The 24815-nt window shown below is 38.8% G+C and overlaps 2 protein-coding genes across 2 annotated transcripts in view; both read right to left on the bottom strand.

The window, feature by feature from the left end:
• TTLL7 (tubulin tyrosine ligase like 7) overlaps positions 1 to 24815 on the bottom strand; it is a 175796-nt gene that overhangs the window by 71552 nt on the left and 79429 nt on the right. Inside the window, exons 9-15 of the mRNA XM_045292051.1 lie at positions 23841 to 23980; positions 21543 to 21707; positions 14979 to 15137; positions 10266 to 10360; positions 1452 to 1599; positions 1294 to 1367; positions 117 to 252 (exon numbers count right to left, since the gene is read on the bottom strand). Coding sequence (XP_045147986.1) covers positions 117 to 252; positions 1294 to 1367; positions 1452 to 1599; positions 10266 to 10360; positions 14979 to 15137; positions 21543 to 21707; positions 23841 to 23980 — 917 coding nt within the window. The remainder of the gene's footprint in view (positions 1 to 116; positions 253 to 1293; positions 1368 to 1451; positions 1600 to 10265; positions 10361 to 14978; positions 15138 to 21542; positions 21708 to 23840; positions 23981 to 24815) is intronic.
• LOC105978315 (ATP synthase subunit g, mitochondrial-like) lies at positions 18792 to 19103 on the bottom strand. Its single transcript, XM_045291829.1, has one exon. It carries the CDS (start codon positions 19101 to 19103, stop codon positions 18792 to 18794), a length of 312 nt encoding a protein of 103 aa, XP_045147764.1.

The raw sequence follows: 24815 nt of genomic DNA, 5'->3' as shown, positions 1-24815 counted from the left end.
GATTTTTTAAAGTAAAAATTTTGCTGTATGTAAGATTAAAGTAGATTGTTTTTTAAAAATATTTTAGACACATTTTGCCTCATTTTCTTTTAACCAGATAAAAATGTATCCCTTACCTTCATCCTCTTCAAAGGATTATTCATTTCTCTCTGTAATGAAGCTGCTCTTCCTGAAAGGAAAGTCTGAAAAGCAACAGCCAATAGATTTTCATACTTCTCCAGCAGTGCTCTATCTTCAGGAGGGTAAATCCGTCTACAATAGAAGCAGAACGCCAAGTCAAGATCCACTACATGGATCATTCTTGACCACCTACTGGCAGTAATTTTACTAGGTGCTAGGATTAAAGGCAGATATACTTGTAAAATTTTCATAAACGTCCATCTGTTACCGACACAGATTTTAAATGGACATAGAGAAGAAGGCCCGTGAAACCATGCAGTTCCATAAAGACCGATGTAAGTTTGGTTGGAGTAGTAACAGGAGAAGAAAGGCCAAGGGATCAGAGTGGAGAAAATACATTTCTAGGAAAGAGTGCAGATTGTGTGGAATATTTGGGAGCTTTGGATTTCATGAGTGAATGAAATCACATATAGAAATTAGCCCTGATGATATCTTTTGGCATCGTGGCAATTTGCTTCATTGGTGGAGAGAAATGGGGTAGATGGTGTATAGACGTGGCAGTATATATGGATTAATGTGTTCTTATCATATGTGAATTGTGTTAAGGCCTAGGAAAGCTAGCAGTTCTCTGCCCCTCGCTTGTTCTTAATCTTGGTTAATAAAAGTCAAAGTGTGAGGGAAGCAACAGTCTTCCTGAGAAGATAAGGGGCTCAGGGGTTGCTCTTTTGATGCTGCCATGGTGGTAGCTGTGGAAGGGCTCCAGAACATGTCATCATACTGGGCTGCTTCCCACATCTCCGTGATCACAGTGGTTCCTGAAGCATTTGAGCTTATAACAAAGACGAGCGAACGCATTGGCAGAAAAGACACTAGACATCGGAATCCTTACTTCCTCAAAATGCCACATTAGAACCAAATAAGGTTACAGGTTAATGGAAGATCAAGAAGACCTGGTACCATCAGCCCCAAGGCTGCCTAGAGAAGCTCTCCCAAGCATGAACCTTTTCTTGCTGGCTACTTTTAATTTCTGAGAAGATAGTACAGAACACACTTTCTTAAAGTGGAAAAGCAAACAAAAGTCTATGCGTAAAATAAACTCAAAGGTTAACAACGTAGAGGAATTTCTTTGCTATTTCACCCCTTCAAAATGTATGGAACTAGAAGTAGAGTTACCTATAATTCCCCATATGCCGATTTTCATGCTCTTCTTTTGAGATTTGCTTTCGTACTTGAGCGAGTCTCTCTTTCTGGAAATGATGAGATTTTGTGAATGAAATCAACAAGTGAATCATACAGTTCAAAATGTAGGTAGTCTATTACATCTTCCATACCAATTCCTCTTTCCTCCTCACCAGTTGGTGTCGCTGCTGTTCCCAGTCTGAGGAACCTGGTAAGAGTCTTCTTAGTGAAGTCTGACCATAAAGCCTCCTCTGAGCCTCAGCTTTTTGTTTGGCCAAGTTTCTTCTTTTATCACTGGTCCTAAAATATAAGACATAAGACCATACTCTAAAATTCAGAGAGCTGTGATCTTATTTCCATGAAGAGAGTTGGCACAGGGAGAAATGCTGGAAGAATGAATACATATTTGATTAAATTTACATGTATATACAGGCACATATATGCACACACACTATATTCATCTAGTCATCCATCTCTATGGGTCTCCATATGGTACACAGAAGTTCTATAGCAAGATCAAATGGAAATACAATATTTTTTGTGTTTTTTTTCTTCCATAGTTTAAATATATTAAAAAGATTTGCATAATGATCACCACGATCAATTTAGAACATGTTCTTCATTCTTTTATCCATTATTATTAGCTCCCCCTCACTCCCGAGCCGCCCCAGCCACAACCCTAAGGAACTGTGGATCCAGTTACTGTCCCTACAGATTTTCCTATCCTGAATTTCATACAAAGAAAATCATACAAAAACACCAACAATGACAATGAAATACAACAGGAAAACCTCAATCCAAGTGAAAGCAGAAGACAGTAAAAACTAGAACAAATTAAGAATGAGTCAAAAGGGTAATCTTTAACATATTATCATTTGACTTCCCCAACTATGTGTGCAGTAATCCACTTTGCACTGCACTCTGAGGGCAAGACTATTCACAGGCCTGGTCAATGGTCTGAGGGGACTCAATGAAGACTTAATCCATTTGGGGACTCCGCAAATGGATTTGGGGCTTTTATTTTCTTTTTTGGCCCCAACAGTTTATTGGCCTATAAGTCACATATCATACAGTTCAATAGTTCAGTCACCTCAAGAAGAGTGTACAATCACCACCACGACTGATACGACAGCAGTAATCATGGACATCAATCTAATTAGTACTTTAAAAATGTTGGTTCCTTTCTCTTCCACCAACCAAGCCCACATCGATTTAAGTATTTCTTACTTATACTATATATTTAGACTAAATTCCCAGCCTCACGATTATTATTTATCTGAAAACATTTCCATTGTCTGTCTCATTTTTGGTTTAACCTTGAAAAATTAGGTAGTAAGTCTGGTGTTTCAAGGGAAAAGGCATTGTTGTGAGATTGCTTCCCTCTGAACTTCTGTCTCTTTCTTCCTCCTAATGCAGCTGGTGCCAGAAGGTAAGCCTCAGGCCTCTGCTCCACATCCCTCCGAGTGGTGAGTTGTGTTAGTTGCGTTCATTCATATCATCCTTGAAAGCCTGGCAGGAGCAGTATATAGTCCAGGGCAGGGGGGAGGGGAAAGTGGAGGTGAGCCTAAAGGGAAGATGGCACTGGCCAAGCCACTTCTCCTCTCGGCCTCAGGGGAAAAAAGAAGTCCTTATCCTTGACTTGATATTTCCATGATTTTACACATCACGAGCCTGTTAATGCCCAGATGAGAATGTAAACCAAATAAAAGGGGCCGTGGAGACCAGTTGGCCAGCGTATAGTGTGGAAGTCATGCTGGGGAACTAAACTACAACCAAACCAAACATACCCACATGGGGTCAGATCTGACTTGCTGTGATTCTATACAGTTGCAGATAGTGTAAACCTTTAAGGGAGAAGACAGCCTCACCTTTCTCCCATGGAGCAGCTGCTGGATACGAACTGCTGACCTTGGGATTAGCAGAAACCTAGGAATCCAGGGAGGCCATGAAGTCCTACTATCTGTTACAGTAGTAGTGGGTCTTCAATAGGTACTTGTTGAATGGCTTCTAGAACAACCACATTGAATTTATAAAATGGAGATGCAGTGTTTTAAGGATATTTCTCAGTTTTACAGATTAATTGTTCCATTAACTAACAGAAATAAATATAGAAGATTGAGTATGGGTGCTTATCAATATATTGTATTTGTCATTATGTTTCCTTTTTAATAATTGAGCTACTTAAGAGGAAATTTTATTATTTTCATATCCCCAATTTCAAATAAAATATAGATGAACAATTATTTCTATAAACTGGAGTTATATGGTATCCACACCAGAAAAAAAGGAGAGAAATGCAGTAAAATGAATGTGATTAAAGAAGAAAATAATCCAATGTTGGTCCTATTGAACCTATAAAACCATTTACAAATTCATTCATTTACTTCCTCACTCACGACAGGTGCATTGGATAATTACTAAAGCAGAATTATCCAGTGTTCGGGGCCATCAGACAGCTGCATATGCAGGAGCGGAGCTCCAGAGACGCTCCACAGCACGGAGTAGACCCCACTTGATAGCTCAGAACAGACAGGTCTCAACTAGGACGCTGGTGTCAGACTTGCAAATGATGCCAGCAGATGGTGAGATGGATGTGGAAGAAAAGAGAGTTGAGGCCAAAGCATAGTAGACAGTGACCAGTAGGGAGCAGAAAGTAACTGAAATCAAGATGGGAAAAGAGGAATCCCAAAGTTAACTGTTCCCAGCGATTGTTGCTGTTGTCGTAACTGTTCCCAGCGATTGTTGCTGTTGTCGTCGTCACTAGTTGCCAATAAGTTGGTTCCGACACATAGCGGCCCTATGCCTCAAAGAATGAAACACTGAACGGTCCTGCGCCATTCTCACAACTGTCCCTAGGCCTGAGAACATTGTTGCCACCGTGTCAATCTAACTCATCGTGGCCCTTCCTCCTTTCCCCTGCCCCTCCCCTTCACCCAGCTTTCCACTGCCCCTCCCCTTCACCCAGCTTCCCACTGGCCCTCTCCTTTACCCAGCATGCCGTCCTGCTCCAGGGACTGTTCTCTCCGGACAGCATGTCCACACTACTACGCAAGATGATGTCTTACTAGCCTTGTGAATGAATTTCCAACAACTGGGTAGCATTAAATGCTGCGAATTCCATATACCTCTAGCACATGAATTTGTTCTAAATAAGAACCAGATAATTGAATTAAATTGAATTTACTCTATTTTAATTAACAAGAATTTTAGAACCACAGAGTGGCAGGACTACGAATGTCTTTTCTAGATTCCCTTTTAATGATTCTAATAGAGTAGTTATGGAGGGGGGAAGATAGTCCTTATCAACCCAGTAATACAACAACACTAAGTTGAATATTCCTTTTTCTACAGAAAAAAACAAAAGCAACTTTAGTTGATCTGCTTTTAGAACAAGCTCCTTTCACACTCTCTTGTTGCTGAAAATACCAACCACAAGATTCCAGACTATTAGATGAATCTGAACTCCAATCGTATTTCACTACCCAAGTACAAAAGGGATGGGCAGTTATGATAGATTCACTCAGCAATCTATGTCTTTCTGGATTGCCTTGAGACTAAAGCATATCTTTAAGAAATAATGTTAGGGTATATGAGGATCCTATATTGTAAGTAAGGAAAATGGATGGCATGACACAAAGCTGCTAACCAAATGGTAGTTGGTTCAAATCTACCAGCTTCCTCAGGGGAGAAAGTTGAGGCAGTCTGCTTCTGTAAAGATGATAGCTTTAGAAACCCTGTGGGGCAGTCAACCCTGTCCTAGAGAGTTTAGTTGAAATGTATTTGATCGGAATAGGTTTGGTTATTGAACTATACTAAGAATTGTGAGGAATGCAAAAATATTGGAGGGGATTGAGTCAAAATGAAAATGAAAAGTAGTCATATCTAGATAAAATAGCACAGAATATAGGAGAGTAAACAAAAGGAGACGCTATGTACTATGCCAACTACAATTCTCCCTAGAGTTCAAAGAAAGGAAGATTAATTGGGGACTAAAAAGGAAACTTCATAAAAGAAGATAGAATTTGAATCACATGCAATAGGAAAAGGCATTCAGACTGGGGAACAACATAAAACATCAATGAAAATGTGCAAACCATGTGGGGGAAGTAACAAGGTCATCGTCCTAACTAGAGCAGTCGGGGTTGAAGAGACGGAAGATTTAGGAGCAGACAGCTAGAGTCCTTTATGAAAGGAGCTTAGACTGGGTGTTTAGGGTCTAGAGCAGAATGATAATACAAAAGGAAAAAAATCATTCCAACACTTGGATCTAAGTAGGTTATTTCTGGAATTATCAAACAATGTCTTCTGCCTCAAATGAAAACAGTGCATATGAAAACCAAACCTCTAATGTTTTATAAGCAAGCTATGATTTTCTTGGTTACGTTACGTTACGATGAGGTGCCTATCGTGAACACAGCCACAGTGAATCACGGGCCAATGCTTATGCCCGGGAGCTTGCCGCCTGGGAGAGACAGCACTTCTGCAACATAAGCCTCATTAGTATCGTATGCTTCCCATGTTAAGAATTGTGCACATTCTCTGAGAACAATCTTAATAAAAACAAGGGAAGGAATCCCAATTTGTCCTTCATTTTAGGTCTAGAGATTTTTTACTGTTTGAATTATCTATGCTGCAACTTTAAAACCAACCAAAGGAAGCCTGGTGGTGCTCCTGGCTAAGCACTGAACTTCATGACCAGCAGTTCAAACTCACCATCCACTCCCATGGAGACAGTGGCCGCTCTCTGTTGCCATAAAGATTTATGGCCTTGGGAGCATTACCTAGGCTCACTTTGGATCAGAATCGACTCACTGGCAGTAAAATTTTACAGCAAAACATACCCATAGATAATATCTCATTGTTACTGTAAGTGGCAAACCAAATGTATGCACACAATAAACACAAGACCTACATTAATAATAACCAATATTTTCTTTTTAAAAAGGTATACTGCTCAAATAATTTGAAATAATTAATACATTTGTATAAACTACACAAAACAATACAATTCTACATCTTTTTTCCTTTCTACTCATTTTGAATACGATTCTAAATTCTCATATAAGTAGAATTTAGCCAAGTCAAACTTTGGCCAAACAAGAGGTCTATGAAAACTTCTGAATGCATACCATGTCCATGTGTTTCTTCATTGATATTTCCATGTGAAACTTGCAAACATTTAAAATGTACATATTAGTTGGAAGCATCCTATAGCTCTTCTTGAAATGACAAGTAAAATCATGAAATCCCTGAATTTAAACAATCCTCCGTCATTTAATCCAAAACCATAAACTCAAGCTACAATGACTTATAATGACAGCTCATTACTTCTTGAAATAGTTAAATCCTCTGCAGGTGTCTCATAAGCAGCCAAAAGTCTTTTGCCACAGAACAGCATTACAAATATTTGAAATCTATGACGATATGCATTGCAAGGCTAACACTCACATCTTCCAAGTTTTTTAAAAATATGCTTCCTTCTCTGTCTATGCTTTTTAATGGGAAAGTTAAGTGACTTAACAACTGTGTCTTGCTAGTCTTTACATGGCACTTAATAGAGTAGAAAGGCTTCTGGAATGAACTATGGATAATCCATAGTTAAATGTTTGGTTTGGGGGGTATTTTTGTTGTTGTGGTTGTTGTTGCTTTAACCTCCCTGGTGGTCTAATTATGTCAGTAATTTTGTTAAGGGGCTTTCTCTGCAGTGTAATCCCAAGTGTGCCTCAGGGTTACCACTTCTGACAGTTAACATTTGCCCAGAGCCACCCACGGGATTACCGCCAGGGAGGCTAGGGCAGGGGTGCTCACACATTTTCAGCATGCGAGCCACTTATAAAATGATCAAGTCAAAATGGTCTACCAACTACAAAAATGCAAAACATATATTTATTTTTATTTTATTACATTTATTCATAAATGCATTGAGAATTCTTTATATATCCAATGTATGTCTACGTACATATTGCACAACACAACACCATTAACTATGTACATTTTTGTCATGACCTGAGTTGACTCTGATGACTTGCACTGAATGGAATGAGCCCGGGATGCATAGTCCGCACAGTAGCTGCTGACAGTCAGCCTCAAGCACACTTCCAAACGATCATCAGTCATGGTGGAACGGTGCTTGAACTTCATGATCTTTATGTGGGAAAAGGCTGCCTCACATAAATAAATAGAGCCGAATGATGCAGTCAAGGAGGTAGCACATTTTCTCATGTTTGGGGACTTTCCCTCTGCGAGTAAGTTCCAGAACTGTGCATGCGCTCTGGACTTCAGCTGAATGTCGGCTTGTAAGTGTCAAAATCTCCCATTCCGTATGAAAGTGATACTTTTTGTCTTCTTACTTGGTCCAGTTCCCCTACTCATTTTAATACCCTTGCTTACGTTTAAGAGGGGAAAAAACCAAGGTCTAAAAATTGGCGATAACTTAGCTCGTCAATTTTGCTGCACTTAGTGCAGCTGTTTGCGCATGCGTTTGACACCTAAGATTGCATCTGATTGGCTGCACTGTATATCAATTAAGTGACAGGATTGACAGGCTTATGTCTTTTTTTTTAATGCCATACGATCTACCCACACTACATTTGCGATGGACTCGTAGATTGTGATCGACGTATTGAGCACCGTGGTTTTAGTTGTTGAATGACCTCTCTGTGCTTTAGGGTCTTCCTTTGTAAAATAAGGAAGATAACGGAAAAAGATTCCTCAAGGTTCCTTGAATTCAACCTTACTCTATTGAAAAACTATGTTGCTGCTGTCGCGTGTCATTGAGGGACTTCTGACTCATAGCTACTCTGTGTACAACAATGAAACACTGCCTGGTCCTGCATCGTCCTCAAAATTATTCCTATGTGTAAGCCCCTTGTGGCAGCCACTGCATCTTTGTTTGTTTGGTTTTTGCTGCCCTTCTACTTTAACAAGTACGGTGTTCTTCTCTAGGGACTAGTCTCTTTTGATAACACATCCAAAGTAAGTGAGACAAGTCTCGCCATCCTGATTCCTAAGAAACATTCTGGCTGCTCTTCTTCTAAGACAAATCTGGATATTCTTTAGACCATCCATGGTACTTTCAATATTCTTTGGCAAGACCATAGTTCAAATGCATCGATTTCGCCCCCCCCCCCCATCTTTTAAAAAAATTCAATGTCCAACTTTCACGTGCATATGAGGCAATTGAAACTACCATGGCTTGGGTCAGGCACACCTTAATTAGCAAAGTAGCTTCCATGCCTTCCAACACTTTAAAGAGGTCTTGTGCGGGTGATTTACCCACTGCAATGCAGCTTGACTTTTTTGGCTGCTGCTTCCCTGAGCAGTGATTGTGTATCCAAGCAAGACAAAATCCTTGACAACTTCAAGGATTTCTCTATTGATCGTGATGTTACCTGTTGGCTTAGGTGCGAAAAGTACTGTTTGCATTGAGTTGTAATCTACACTCAAGGCTTCAGTCTTTGATCTTCATCAGCAAGTAGTCAAGTCCTCCTCACTTTCAGCAAGCAAGGTTGTGTCATCTGCATATTGCAGGTTTTTAGTAAGCGTTTCTCCAATTCTGGTGCCAAATTCTTCTGATGATATTTGTTCAGAATACAGATTGAATAAGTATGGTGGGAAGATAAAATCCTGGCTCTCACCTTTCATGATTTTAAACCATGCAGTATGCCTTTATTTGGCTCCCACATCTGCCTCTGTCTACATACAGGTTCTGCATGAGCACAATAAATGTACTGGAATTCCCATTGTTCCCAAGGCTAACCACAGTTTGTTATGGTCCACATAGTTGAATACCTTTGTATAGTCAATAAAACACAGGTGAACACCTTTCTGGTAGTCTCTGCTCTCAGCCAAGATCCATCTGATGTCAGCATTGATATCCTTTCTTCCACATGCTCTGCTGAATCCTGCCTGGACCTCTAGCAGATCCCTGTCAAGATACTGCTTTAACTGTTGTTGTATAATCTTTAGCAAAAGTTTACTTGCATATGATATCAATGATACTGTTCCATAATTTGAGCATTTTGATGAGTCACCTTCCCTTGGAATGGGTACAAATACAGATCTCTTCCAGTCAGTTGGCCAAGTAACTATCTTCCAAATTTCTTGGCATAGATGAGTGGGTGTTTCCATCATCTTATTGAAATAATTAAAACTAACCTACAATGTTAAATAAGGAACCCTGATGACTTCCTGGGTTAGAAGTTTGGCTGCAAACCACAGGGTCAGCAGTTTGAAACCACCAGCCACTCCTTGGGAGAAAGATGAGGCTTTCCATTTCTAAAGAGGTATGGTCTCCAAACCTGACAGGGGCAGTTCTAGTCTGTCCATAGGGTCACTTATGAGTCAGGGGTTTTTGTTGGTGTTGTTTAGTTGACAATGGTTAATCTGCAGGCTGATTTTCTTAGTGTTCTTAGTTGCTATGTTCTTGGGAGGTGCCCATTATGACCACAAATATAAAACATTGTATATCTGTACCAACACTGTGATTTAATTACTTTTACAGTAGGTTATTGTTAACTACCATTGAATTGATCCTGAAGCCCTAGCAACTCGGAGGTCAACGGAAAACATTATCCCCGTGATTACTCGCAGATTAGACTACGGAGTCCCATAGAGTTTTCATTGCTTGATTTTCAATAATAGATGGCTCAAGCGTTCTTCCTTCTCCCTCTTATTCTGGAAGCTCTACTGAAAGCTGTCCAACAGCACAGCAACACACAGGCCTCTGGTATCGGGAGATGACTGTGCATGAGGAAGAAAGATGGTGTAGACAGAATTAAATGGAGAACAGGAAAATCGGGATGTGGAAAGAAGGGAAGAGATTTTTAAAAATAGAAATAAAGAAACTAAATGGGTGTAAGTAATAAATTCCCTCAAAGTGCAAAAGTAAAATACAAACCACCATTATGCAAGGATGAGTCTTCTCTGACAAATACAGAATCAGAGACAAAGAGGAAACACTTTACCTGATGTTTAGTAGCTTCAGTGCATTTAGCAGCACGCCCTTTTTGACATCATAGTCTATTTTCTGATCAGTTCCAAAACTTGGGGCTCGATTAATCTGAAAATTACAAAAACAACCATTTTGAGTAGTAGTAATATGCTGGAAGGTCAGTAAACATTCAATACGTATTTGCTCATCTTACAGGAGATGCCCAAAGCTTTACAAGGCAGATGGCTCTGTTCTCATTGCCACATTTCCCACCCCCAGCTCTCTCTGGTTAAGGAATTGATTTTAGCACCCTGCGGCCTTAGCTCAGGGACTTCCTTGTGAGCAGTAACTGCCTCACTGCACTGTACTTTCGCCAGGCACTCTAGGTTGTAAGTTGAAGGAAATTAAAATGAACTCCTCAGGACATAAAAGTTGAAAGAACAATAAAAATAGGCAATATTCATGTTACCATAATAATTGTACACATTTAGCGTAAACCATCAATGCCACTATTTCTTCACGGTTTTAGATCTTTCTGATGAATTTATCTAGTGTAGCCTAAAACAAAAAACAAAAAAACTGCGTTTCTTTCTACCAAGCTCAAACAATAATTCATCATTTTCATTGTCAAAGTCATTGACTATATTACTCAAAGGATACAGTGAAGGGTAGCTGTATATTAAACTCTATGAGCTTCTCTACCTACGTAAGGACTAAAAGAAATGAATGAACCATTTGAGGCTGTTCTAGTTTCCTGTTTCATTTTCAAGAATGTATTAAAATAAAAATATAAGTAACTGTATATACCCCAAAATGAATTATGCAATATGCTATCCCTACTAGAAATTGAGGTTTGGGTTTTTTTCTGTCTCTTTGCTTATTTTTGTTGTTAGGAAAACATAATTGGAATAACAAGTGTTACTCAGAAAATTACTTAATCAATTAAAACAGTTGATTAGAATATGACTAATGAGTTCAAAGCTACCCCTTAGCTTTGTGGCCACCAACTACGCACAATCTCAAAACTTGTCACCAGTCAAAGGGAGGGGAGTTTATTATACAAATCCATCATCTTGAGAGACAAAGCAATGGTAGCATGAATTCTACCACTGGAAGCTGGAGAAAATACCACATCATATTCAAAAAATCATCCAGAATACAAATGAAATCAAGTGGAAAGGTGGCACTGGATCACTAGGAAAATTATTCAAAAACAAACAAAAATAATCACCTGTAATCTCATGACCTGGTGTTCGTGTTAAAAATGTGGTAAATTATATTGCAGTTATTTTCTCGCCATACTACTTCATGACCCCACATTTCCCCTTAACAACGTATCAGGAAAATACTTCATGCCAGCATTTTGATGAGCGCATGGAACCCCTTTGCTAGAGACCCATCATTCTGTATTTTGACTCTTTTGTGGATTTCTGATTGAGAAGGCGAGGGACATGTCCCAGTCCTTATGATGCAGTCTCCAGGGGCTGCAGAGGGTCAGGCAATTGCAAAAACATCCCTTTACTCAGGCAAATTCAAGAAAAGTTGATCAATCTGCTACTTCAGAGTTCTAAGCACTTCCTTTGTAAGTACAGAGAAAGGGTAACACAAGAGGCATGAAAAAGTTTCAACAATGGCATTACAAATGGAAGTCTCTGGACCGTGTGCTGGTGTTGTGTCAGGTGCCCTTGAGTGGGGTCCAATGCCTCGCGACCCTACGTACAACAGAGTGAAGCACTGCACCGTCCCCAAATGCCTGTATTTGAGCTCAGTGGGGCAGCCACGGTGTCAGTCCGTCCCTCGCCTCCTGCTCAGATGCTGCCTTTCCTGCAAAGGTGTTTGTAACTCCAAATACACACATGCACATACCGCAAGAATCAATCACTCTACGGATTGTACCCTTTCCTTCTATAAAACACTATTAAAAAAACACTATGTAAATGCATATCCGAGTCCCTCGTAAATGCTACCTCCTCTCAGGCAGCATTGTGACATTCTTTTGGAATTTCCATTACCCAGTACCGTGACTGTACCTTAGTGCGTTCTTCTCAAAATCACCTTAATGGTAAAGTATTAGTGGTGTATTCACACTCGCGCCAGTTTCTACTTTTACCCTAAAAAGGATTTCCAGGGTTGAGAATTTTTCTGCAAATTTTGTACTATCAATCATTGACTGAAAATTGACTCAATGGCAGTAAGCTGGGAGTTTTCAGTTAAAAGTGACCTCGTCCTCTGTAGCACCTTCTACCTTATTCCACTTGGTGGCGCCAAACGGTTCTTCACAATGTATCTTAGACCCACCACAATTTCAGCTGGGAGCAAAATTTATAGAAAAAATCTAAATAAAATTCTTTTGACTGTTTTCACACAGTGAATGTTCCCTATCCGCCTATGCTCATTATTGTTAATTTTTAAATGGTTCTAATTGATCAGGAAATGATGAAAGAATGGAGAATAAAGAACCCTGAATGCAAACAATAGTATTTGGAGCCTTTAAAAAAATACAGACTTCAACTACTTAATTAATTGTGATTTACTAAACTACTCTAAAACTCCATATAGGAAAATGAAGAACAGGTAACTAACATATGTATAGTGTTCCTTGCTAACCTTTCAGTTCGACCTCATAGATGAACCTGAATTCTTCCCCCGTTCATGAAGGAGGAGAGGCAAGTAGAAGGCAAGGATATCATGAAGAACAGGAAAGAATGACTACAAAGTAGTAAACCTAAAGAAAATTTTAGGCCTTAATACGTATGCAAGGTCCTTGAGAACATAGTCCAAGAACTTTTGCATACAAGCAGCGGTGGAAGCAAAGGGATACGAAAACCTGACATTAATCTTATTTCTCACACATCAAACCCAAGCCATATTCCTTCACTGCCACTGGGTCCCTGTCGGGCAGCTATTGAGTGGACAGCCATGGCTTTCCCCCACACGGTGGCGTGTGGCCTTGAACTGCCAGTCTAAGTGGCTGAGCTCTTACTCACTCTGCCACCAGGACTTCTGTCCCAGGACACAAGCAGAAATAAAATCGGAAAAAAACACATTTGCTTGAAAATTGAATGCACATTACTGAAAATGCACACATGGAAACCTATGGCCCTCAAGGTGGAAAACTGTTCTTTCAAAACAAATATTTTTTAATATCTTGATTTCATTTATTATATCCAATTTGCTTATACAACCATTAAGATTACATATGTAACTTCCAATTTATAAATCACTAGCAAAAAAAGAGATATCAATTTAAAATGAAAGCTGCTTGTCGATGATACCTTCCATAACATTCTGTTCCTGAAGAGCAACTAACTCAGTATAAACTGCTTAGATGTACGTTTTCCCACGCGCTTCCGAGACACAGAGTCTTGGTCCTGCAAGGGCTTTATGACTCGGATCAGGGAGCCAGAGGTATTTCTGTCCGGCACACACTTCTAAGGTTTCTTCCACGTATAATATAAATACAAATGAATGGAAGGAAACAGAAAAATCACATAAGACATAATTTTTATTTGTACATTTTCACCTGCATATTATGCATAGGTCCCAAATGCTCGAGTGATTTTTTTAAATGTTGTTGTTTTTTTAATTGACAACGCTGACCATGGTAGGGATTGACAGCTCACTCAAAGGTGCAGAGTTGACTGGGTGATAAGGGAGGGTCTTAAAATATTCCAAATGGTTGTAAAGGATAACTCATGTCACTTGGATGTTGACTAAGGAATATGGATTAGAGCTTCTCTTGGAGCCTCCCAAGGGAGACAAAAAGAAGGAGTCACAATGCCATAATCCTGAGCCCAGCCTCAACAGAGGGGAGATAAAATGTAAACATCACGAAGTGGTAGAGCCATGAAGTTAACATTATAATCGAGCAAGCAGACAGCAAATCAGTAACAAATTTACACATGCATTCAAAATTCCTGGTCTAGAAATCCACTCAGACAATAGTTAACCCTTGAAAACATGGTTTGAATGGTGCAGGTCCACTTAGAGTTTGATTTTGTTTATAAAACGCATGTGACGCTGATCATTTCTGCGTGAGCAGGTCTTCTCTCATGTCGCCATAAAAGTTGATATCCCAGGGTTCTTGAGTGTCTTTCCTGGTGTCGAATGTGATACAAAACCCAGGCCAAGTCCGCTAGTGATGTTGAAGTGCTCCCAAGGGGCAGAGACAAGTCAAGACGGTATAAGACCCAGCTGACAGCCTGATCTGCACCGCAGACTGAGGTCTGCAGCTGTGGCTGGTCACCATTGCCAGATAAAGGAGCCCAGGAAAAAGACCAAAGACAATGTGAACGAGCCCTGGGAAGCCATCACTGCAGCTAAGTCACGCACAGAAACCTCGTACTTTTGGCTAATTTGTTTGTTTTTTTCCCTAAGCAGAAAATCAAATTTTATGTAGGGACAGCATATAACAGATATAACACAAAAACATGTCTTAATCAACCATTAACATTATTGGTAAGGCTTCTGGTCATCAGTAGGATGTTAGTAAAGTTTCGGGGGAGTCAGCTATATGAGAATTTTCCAATTTGAGAAGTAACATCAAATACACAGAGATTCACTTTGGAACTGTTTCATATCCTGCATTTTCCTTTCCTTCCCCCTACCCCTGCCCCATCTACTCTATTCACGCCTCTTTTTGTTCAGTTATTAAGACAACTGTGCCAAGCAGTCACCTGTAATAAGTGTACAGCACATTTAGAAATCATTTGTTTCCATTTATCTTTCTTTTAAAAGACAGGCTTACCTCCAGAAGCCACGGTTTGAGTTTTCTATCCAACAAAATATCAAATCCCAAGACTTCAAAACAAACACTTTCACTTCCTGGAGGCTGGCCAGGTCTGCACATTCGATACGCATGCAGCACGTGAGGTTCTGCTACAATCAAGGTCTTCACCACCAGGTCCTATAAGGATTGTAATAAAAAGATGTGAAAATGTCCTTTAGATCTCATTGACATTCGCTTCTCGTTTACATATGTGGGGATGTGCCCTGGGCTTAAGAACTAGCTTCCACTAGCCTGCCACTGCTCTGACGTCATTCCACCTGCTCTTCTTCCCTGTCCACGCTGCTCCCACTCGATTTGCCTTCTGTGTTCCTCTGGTGATGCTTCTCCTGTTTCAGCCCTTTGCACTCGCTGCTCCCGCCGCCTGGAATGCTCTTTCCATGACAAGCTCCTCAGTATTCAGAGAGACCTTCCTGACTCCGGAGTCAAGAGTAGCCACCCATCAATGCTTATGTCACTTTTTTCTTCTTGGCTATGCTACTTCCAAATCATGCCACTTCAGTCACGCTGCTTCAACTTAATGAGTCTCGTTATTAGAATCTGGTACCTGTTTTATTTACAACCCCATTTCCCATAGCTACAATACCTAGCCTTGAGTTGTTGTTGATGGGTTCTGTGGAGTTCACGTGGGCTCAAAGCAACCCCACAGCAGAGTAGGACTGTCCCCAGAGGGTTTCACAGACTATACTCTTTGTGGAAGCAAGTTGTCACAATTGTTTCTTGCAAAACAGGTGGTGAGTTCAAAAGCTGACATTTCAGTTGGCAGCCAACTGCTTAACCGTTATACCACCAGGGATTAAATGTGCAAAAAAATCTTTGTGAATCAGTAAATAAATAAAACCTGAAATATGTGGTTTCTAATTTTTTATATAGAATTATATACTGAGGTTTATGCTAGTCTTTTCAATAACAATACCCAAAAAAATGGTAGCAAAGAAGAAATTCCAAGAATAAATTAGTTCACAAACTTATGAAACTACTTTGACTAGGACTGAAAGGGCCAGTAGATCAAAACTTATGAATCACATTTCTTTGTACAATGATGTCTTTGTAATCTATAATGTTTATCTGAAATAAGAGTACTGCTAATTAAGTCATTGGCTACCAAAAGTTTCTGTAAGAAACACATAATACTTCCAGAGTGAGTGGCTAATGATAACAAAGAAAAGGTAGATTAATTGCAGAGTGCAAATAAGCTATGAATTGTGGAAATAGTGTCTCATTGTTTTCCCTTCAAATATAATGTCTTTTTAACTGCCAATTTGCAACTATAGCCAATGCTGGGGTTCTGAAGCCAAACTTCTTGGGTTTCTTCTTGGCTGTGCTACTTCCGAATCGTGCTGCTGCTATCAGGCTGCTTAAACTGAATGAGTCTTATTACTGCCAGAGATAATTTGGGAAGATAAATAGTATCTGCTGCAAAGATGGTTCTAAGGACAAAGTGTGATGGTATGTAGACCTCTTAGCATAGTGTCTAGGATGCAGTAAATCATCGAGAAACATTAGCTACTTAACTAATGGTAACCACTTACAGTCAAGTGGACTCTGACTCACAGCAACCCATGTGTGTCAGTGTGCAGTGCCTGATTTTTCCAGTATATCAAGTCTTTGTTCTAAGTGCCCCTGTGTAGTTATACCTACAGCCTTTTGATTAGAAGCTCTGTGTGGTCCATTTGCACCACCTAGGGATTCCTAACTACTTAATGACTTCCACTGTTACTCTTATTTTGTCATTGACTACAGGGTGGGAGTAATATCTATTATATAGGAGAATAAAGGTCAGATAAAGTTAACCACACTACCCAGAATCCCAGCCCTGCTCCCATCTGGTAAGAGGTGTCAGAGATGTTGTGAGAGTCTCAGAAAATTCTGTTTAAAATAACAAATATTTATTTGTTATTTTATCACTCTATCAACATAAAAGACAAAATCGTTTCCTACAGAGCATTGGAGGTTACTAGATCCACTTGAAAGGAAGCGGAAAGAGTTAAAACTTTGACTAGTTCATGTCTTTGTAAAACACGACAAGCTGGGGAAATTTGAAAATGAATTCATACACCCCAAATTATAATTCTGCATTTGCTGTGCATAAAACAACACACTTTCAGGAATATGAACGCAAGATTGTCCACTGTATCTGAAAATCAGGAGAAATGGAACGAAGAGCAAACTTCATTAATGCTTAAAGAGAATTTTTTGCATAATAGCAATGCATTGAAATACAATTTGTAAATTAGTACCTTAAGTATACAAAAAGTATTCAATAGAGTGGTTTTTTAGTTATTTTAATCATTTTAAGACACAACACCCTGATTTTCTATAGATTCCTTATTTATTCTTGCCCAGTAACATACGATGTACATCTGTTTTTGATAGAAGGTATGCATTAATTTCATTTTTCATGTACAGATGATTCTTCTTAGAGAAATTATCCCCCTGCACAAGTCATTTTCAAAGTCCTAACTTTGTAAATTTGGAAACTGAGGGAGTCAGAAAAAGATTTACTTCAAAAACTTCATCCTTTTATTCTCTTTTCAATGCATTACCTCACTGGGTCACAATTCACCTTAATCAGATATTTATAGAAAGTATATGTAATTCTTAAGAAAGAAAATTTTCAAATTTTCGATGACATAAACGATGACAGCTTGAGCAAATAACTATAAGAAAAGTACTGGGCGATGTTACTAGATCAGAGGTTATTGTTCATTGGTATTAACATCCAGTCTAAAGTAACCACGGATGCTGAAAATATAGCCATTCATGGACAACATTCTGAAATGTGTCAGACCTTCATGGCCCAAATTGGTCTTGTTCCAAAAATAGTCATATTTGAAAATTATACTTTGCACTCAAACATAAAATTTCCTATCTCCTTATTAAGATAAGTCTTAGCTATATGAAAAACCGCAAACAAAGGAGACCGGTCGCTGTAGACTCAACTCCAAAGCATGGTGAACTCGCGTGTATTAGAGCCATGATCCATGGGGTTTTCGATAGCTGTTTTCTCAGAAGTAGATGACCAGGACTTTCTTCCAAGGCACCTCTGGTGGACTCCAAATTCCAACCTTTCAGTTAGCAATTGAGCAAGTTAACCATTTCCACCCATTGCCTTCTCCTAATTCAATTATGTGAGAAGAGCACCCATTAGAATAAGTCTCTGTAAACCTTGACAATGCTGGCTTTCTTTCTAGCCCAACAGCTTCAGCCTTTCACAAAGCCCCTCCCTAAGATTCGAACCTATGTGGAACAAAAGGATGTCAGGGAGCATAGATAATTTTCTTGGTCCCATTGTGATGTCACTAAATGACCCATTCATTAAAACCACCTTGATCTCATCTTGTATTAGCTTTCATTCATTAGCCAAATGCAAAAATAACTCATTCAATCCCTTTGATCTTCAGATTCTCTGTGATAGCAAACTTACATTACTAAAATATTTTCTGGAATCTCTACAGCAGTGACCTGGGTAAAGTAAATAATTAATACGCGTTTGTTGTAACCAATTCCTAGTTTGGCTGTCCTCTCCCATGAAAACAAAATGGAAAATTAAGAAACTGGTAAATATGTGGCTAAATGAGGCTGACAAATATATTTTGTACAACTTTTACAATTTTCAAAAATTTGAACAAATTTTCAACACCTATAAATCAGGATCTTTATGGTTAAAAAAAATTTTTAGAATGATCTATTTTATAACAGTAGTCTGATCACACATGGTCCAAGAACGATCCAATAGCAAACCAGATATCATCAGATGTTACAGACGGGTCTTCAAACATCATAGCCGATGATGCCTTGTCTGCCTATGATCTCATCATTGTACAACCACATCCACACTCCAGTGGCCACCAAACCATTCAGCAGAGCTTCCTTAATTGTGAGCTGTTTGAAGTGACCAGTCTTAGCATTACTGACTATTTTTTTCAGGCTTTGACTGGTTGCAGGGATCTCGGCAGGGATTGGAGGAACCAGCTCCACCCTGGCATCGTGCCAACACGTGGCCAATTGAGGCTTCGAATAAGTCCCAGCAGCATTCCCCACGCCCAGAGCCTTCTTTATCAGGTCACAGATACATTGGGCCATGGTTCTTGGCCCAAAATGACTGGTTGAATGGTGTTTTTTTATTTTCTTTTATTTTTATGGATTAGAAGAATATGCCACATGGCCCCTAAAACACCCGTGGCACAAATAAGTGGATGCTGAGTGGTGGCTGTCGTCTTTAGAGAGACTGCTTATACTTTTTAAATCACCACAACTCCCAGGAGACCCTATTTTTTTCTATTCAGACTACTTCACTTCTTACTTGCCTGACATCTAAGGATATTTATATCAACAGCTGGTGATACAAAACATTAGATTTTTTAAAATCACCCAGAAAAATAATAAACAAAGGGATAAATATATGATATTAATTCTCTCTCCAACTGTTTCTCTCAATTAGAGAAAATCAAGCTCAACAACTGTGAATTTCCCTAGTCATTTTCCATGATACATGAAAGTATATACAGCTCATCACAAATCAAAGAGTCAAATTAAATTATATAGCCCTAATCTTAACAAGACCTTAGAAGCAAGGCTACTGAGACTTTTGTGTCTTTACAGGTGCTCTCGGTGGGTGGAGGGAGGGCAGTTTGGAGAAGGACATGATGCTTGGTGAAGTGGAGGGTCAGCAAAAGGGAAGAGGAAGAGTCTCGAAATAACAGATTGACACAGGGGCTGCGGCAAGGGGCTCAGATATAATGAGGATTGTGAGCGTGGGCCAGGTCCAGACAACGCTTCCATCGGTTGCACATGAGGTCATTATTAGTCAGAACCAACTCAGTGGCGCCTAACAACAAAAACAACCATCATCTGAAGTGTTTTCAATAGACCTATTCCCCTAACTCACCATTTGAATGACTCTGCGAGGATCAACAAAGGCTCTGCTTCGCCAAAGGTGATTTGCTCTTCTGTGTTCCCTTTCTCGCTTTGCTTTCACTATTTTGAATTTCATCTACTGCTCTGCACTTTAATTCTCGAAAGCATACAAACCATCCCCTTTTAGTTATCTGTCTGGATTTCCTACCTGAGAGAGTATTTACATGTCTACAGTGGACCATGTCATCGTAAACTTTTGGACTTTAAAAAACCTGAGTTCAGGTGTCAATGCCTCTGGGAAGTGCTCCCTTACCCACAAGCTACTCTATGTGGTTTCCCGATCTCCCTCCACAAAATCTAATATATACCTGTGCTGTTTGAGGGGGCCTCAAAATATTCTAGGAATATTTAAATTAAAATACAATGGGCATTTGTCATAAACTTTCTGAAGTCCCCTTGTACTTGCTACATTGAATTTTATTAACAATTTGTGGGCTGGTTAGAGCTGTGCCTTATAAATATTTGTGTTCTCAACAGAAAATGCAACTCCAGTTTATGTTGTGGTTCAATACACTTCCATAAACAAATTAATCAACAAATCAAACTATTTTCTGTCATCTTCAAAACCAAACTCTATTCACTTCTATTCAAAATAAGTTCATTGCTACCCTATTTCAAATAATATGACCCCTTCTCTCCCAAAAACACCTGCATATAACTGTATCCTAACTGTCTTGGAAACAGTACTGTCAGAGTGCTCTGTAGAGGCATGGATGGTGAGACTTCCTCTTACATACTTTGGACATGTTGTCCAGAGAGACCAGTCCCTAGAGAAGGACATCATGTCTGGTCAAGTAGACAGGAAGAGAAAAAGAAGAAGCTTTCAAGGAGAGGGACTGGCACAATGGGCTACATCACTGGGCTCAACATAGGAACAATTGTGAGGCTGATGCAGGATGTGTTTCATTTTGTTGTGGGAAAGGTTGCTATGGGTTTGAACTGACTCAATGGCACCTAACAACAATAACGACAAAGCTGCAGTGGGATCTTATACTCCCTCATCTTTGATTTTGAGTTAAACCAATGTTGAGATCATTATTAGGTCTTTTACATTTTCAGTGTCCACTGTGGTTCTATTAAGGGTACTCTTATTTCTCACTTCCAAATTCCTTCTCTACTTATTCTTGGTAGTCACCCTAACCCATCCTACACTGATTGCCACATTTATCTTTTAAATGTGTCATAACCTTTGGCTACATTACCCTTTTGCCTTAAAATTTTGAGTGAGTTCCTACTGCCTGCCAAATTCAGCCTTGTTTTTCAGACCTAAATTTTAGCCTCCATATACATCTTTTCAGATATAAATCCCCATACCTCTCAAAAATTCTATACATCCCAAACTGCTGTATCACTTATCACCATGCTCATACCTCCTAGGCTTTACTTAACTTTTTTACCCCTACCCAGAATCCCACCCGCACCCCATCCCCATCTCTAGCAGTAAGTACCCTGTTCATCAACAAATTCCAACACCAATTCCACTTCATGAAAGCATTCTTTATCTACCCAACACAATGCAATCTGTTCTTTATTTGAAATGTCTGATTCTCCTTAAGATGAATGATGTAGAATGATAGTTACAATTGTGGAATAGTATAATCTTACTGAAATATCACTCCAAAACTTAGCAACATCATGGTGATTTGCTTGTAGGAATTCGGTAAACCATCTGATGGAGCGTTTGCTTCCTTTGTTTTCGGTTTCATCGCGCTCGAAATGCTCATTGTGCTTGTTCACAGAGTAGTTTGTCAAATGCATGTACAACTGGGTCTGCAACAAGAGAACATGTGAGAATCTAGAACTGTGAGATTTCACAGGAAAGAAGGCATACAAAGAGTAAAGGTACCTCTAACTTCTAACAGATAGACTGAAATTTTGCTTACAAAAGAAAATCATCTATGGGTTACTTTTGTACATTATTCACAATATAGCTACCAAGAAATCTTTACATTAGTAAGATTATTGACAGTAAGGAGAGCAATAAATTAAGATGTGAAACTACCACATACTGCTAAGCAAAAAAAAAAAAAAACACTCTAGACTTGTTTTCATTTTTCATGATCTGGTCACTTAAAATTTTTGCCCCAGTTTTTGTTGGGAAAGAAGTTTTCTGAAATCATTATACTTCCTTCTAAAGAAGTGAAAGTAACAAATGAAATTCAAGTAAGTAGTATAAGCTAGAAAGGCTAACATCTGCCCTCCTCATGTCTCAGAGACCACTGTATTGCCTAAGTCACAGTCAGTTGACGGAACCCACCCTGCAAGGTTCTACAGAGGTCTCCATGGCTGAAAATATATGCATAAAGCTCTTAGGTCTTTGTCTCTCTACATTATTGTACTTGTTGAAATGGTTTACTGCAAATAAATTTGAAAAAGAATCCAAAATTTTACACTTTCCAAAACTATCCATTAAGAGACATCTAGTGGCTCCCTATTAGTCGAGCATGAACATTCAAGTGTATCTTTAAATTCCTACCCTCATAGTCCTACACCCAAAGATGCCTTTAGATTGCAGTGCTGCACGAAAATAAATATAATTTTGTCCACACGATTATTTTAATTTGTATTTGTTACTAGACAAATATATGAATATATTTTTTCACTGCAATAATGTAGGTGTAAGATATTGAAATCTTTGAAGCAAATACATAGGACTGATCATTTGAGTTATAATATTGTTTATTAACCCATTAAGAATATATTTCCCCTCAACAAAATTTAAGGGTCATCTACTTTGCACAAAAATTCATGCTGAACAGTATGTACAAAGATGAACCAAGTAGTAGACACAGACTTCCTCATGAAACTTAGAAAATGCTTCAAATTAAACACTTAAAAGAACAAATTTTTTTGTTCTCTAATTTTAAGTGTGTGACATAAGGAAAGTACTCAGGTGATATTTCCTGGGTTCTAAAACACACACCTTCCTTTAATGTAAAAAACAGACATGTTGGGAAGCACTAATTTTTTGAGAAGCTCTCCAGTAGGCAAAAATGTTTTGAAATAAACAATAATAGCACTAATTAGAAAATTAATTAACCTAATGAAAAAGTATTGAAAAGTGAAACGTTTTACTTTCCTTAAAGCTTTTTCGTTTGTTTTTTTCTTTTTTTAACAGTTTTATTGGCATGTCATTCACATATCATACAATTCAATAGTTCACTCATGTTGAGAAGAGTCAGTCATACATCGTTTTAGTTTTCTTTCATTTAGTCATTTTTAAATGCAGTCATGTAGAAAATATTCATGAAATGGCTAAACTGCTAATTGCATATTTCTAACATACTAAATTCTAAATGTTCACACAAACCCTGAAATCATCTTTACCATCAGTAGTTACACATAATCCGTAGCTTAAGGCTAAGACTGAAAAGCCGCATTACAATTTGAATGAATCAAGACTAGAGAAGTTTCCAAGCTCCACATATGCCATCCATAAAAATCCTGAAACTGAAAACGTGGGTCATTACACTCAATCCCTGTAGTTCACAACTTTTTTTAATGTTTCTTAGGTTGTCCACTTCTCTTCTGTACTTTATTTTTCTTTGTAGTGAAACCTGTCTTTTCTTCAATAAATAAACTTTTAGAATGCCTTTGTGCAGGATTTGAAGCAAAATTAAGTTCTTGCTTAGGTTTACTGATGTTCTTCAAGCCGGGACTTGAATTTTGTTGTGTTAGTTTTTCTTTATTGGCAGAATGCCTAATTCTAGGTTTTCTTCCCGTTAGTTCAGGATTATTTAATTTCATAGCATATTGCATCACACAACACATAGCCAGACCCTGTGCCACATGGTCCAATCACTTGATCTCTCAAAATTCTCACAACTCCAATGTATCTGAAGTCAGAAAAGTGTTCTTCCAGAGCAGATGCTTCTATTTTGTAGGGAGATTTCCCACAAATACCGGTCCCTTTTCCCTAGATGCAGTATCAGATGCAAGATCAACTCTAGTGGGAAACCCATCTGGAATTTGGATTTCATTTATTTTTAATGCTTTTGTAGCAGAATTTTCATCCTTAAACACAACATATTCATATTTTTCTGCTAGGGATGAATTTTCCATTTTAGCTGCCAATTTTGTAGATAAAGTCCCCTCTGTTGGAATCAGAGAAAGGAACTGTACAGATTTCATTAGTCCATACTCCTTTTTAAAAGACTTCAACTTCTTCTTATTACATGTGACAGGCAACCAGCTAACACATTCCCTCATTCTTTAATCTCTCTTCTCTTCTTGGGTGATTTGAATTTTCTTTCTTTGATCTATACCATCAAGCACTTTCTATCTACTGCTTCAGCAGCAGCATCACATGATTGAGAACTTTTCCTTTTCTTCTCCTGTTTCTGGTGAATTTCTTCTTTTAAATCTGCAAATGTTGGAACACTCTCCCTGTATGCCAACTTTTTTTCTGCATCAGAAAACTTCTGCTTCACTTTCTTTTTTTTTCTTTTTTTGGAAGGTTCTTGCAAATGTGGTCTTTAAATCTGAGAAGTACTTTCTTCCCTTTCATCCTGTCATGGATTGAATTGGGTCCTCCCAAAATAAGTGTCAACTTGGCTGGACCATTGTTCTCTATGACTTGAAAGTTATGCAATGATGCAATGTAGCAAGGATGAGGAGAAAGGGAGAATGATGAGGCTTTCTACGCCTGTAAAGATTTACAGTCTCCAAAATCCACAGGGGCAGTTCTACTCTGTCCTATAGGGTTTGCTATGAGTCATAATTGACTCACTGGCAGTGAATGAGAATGTAGCAGTTATGTAATGATTCTTCCATGATGTGATAAACCAATAAAAATACTAAGGGTAGGGTGCAACAGGCTTAATCTCATCTCAACCATGATCCCACGTAAAGAATATTTCCCCAGGGGGAGGGGAGTAC

This window comes from Echinops telfairi, unplaced genomic scaffold (genome assembly GCF_000313985.2).
Source record: "Echinops telfairi isolate 266 unplaced genomic scaffold, ASM31398v2 ScPeMD7_443;HRSCAF=831, whole genome shotgun sequence".
Classification (NCBI taxonomy): Eukaryota; Metazoa; Chordata; class Mammalia; order Afrosoricida; family Tenrecidae; genus Echinops; species Echinops telfairi.
This window is presented reverse-complemented; position numbering and strand designations above follow the sequence as displayed.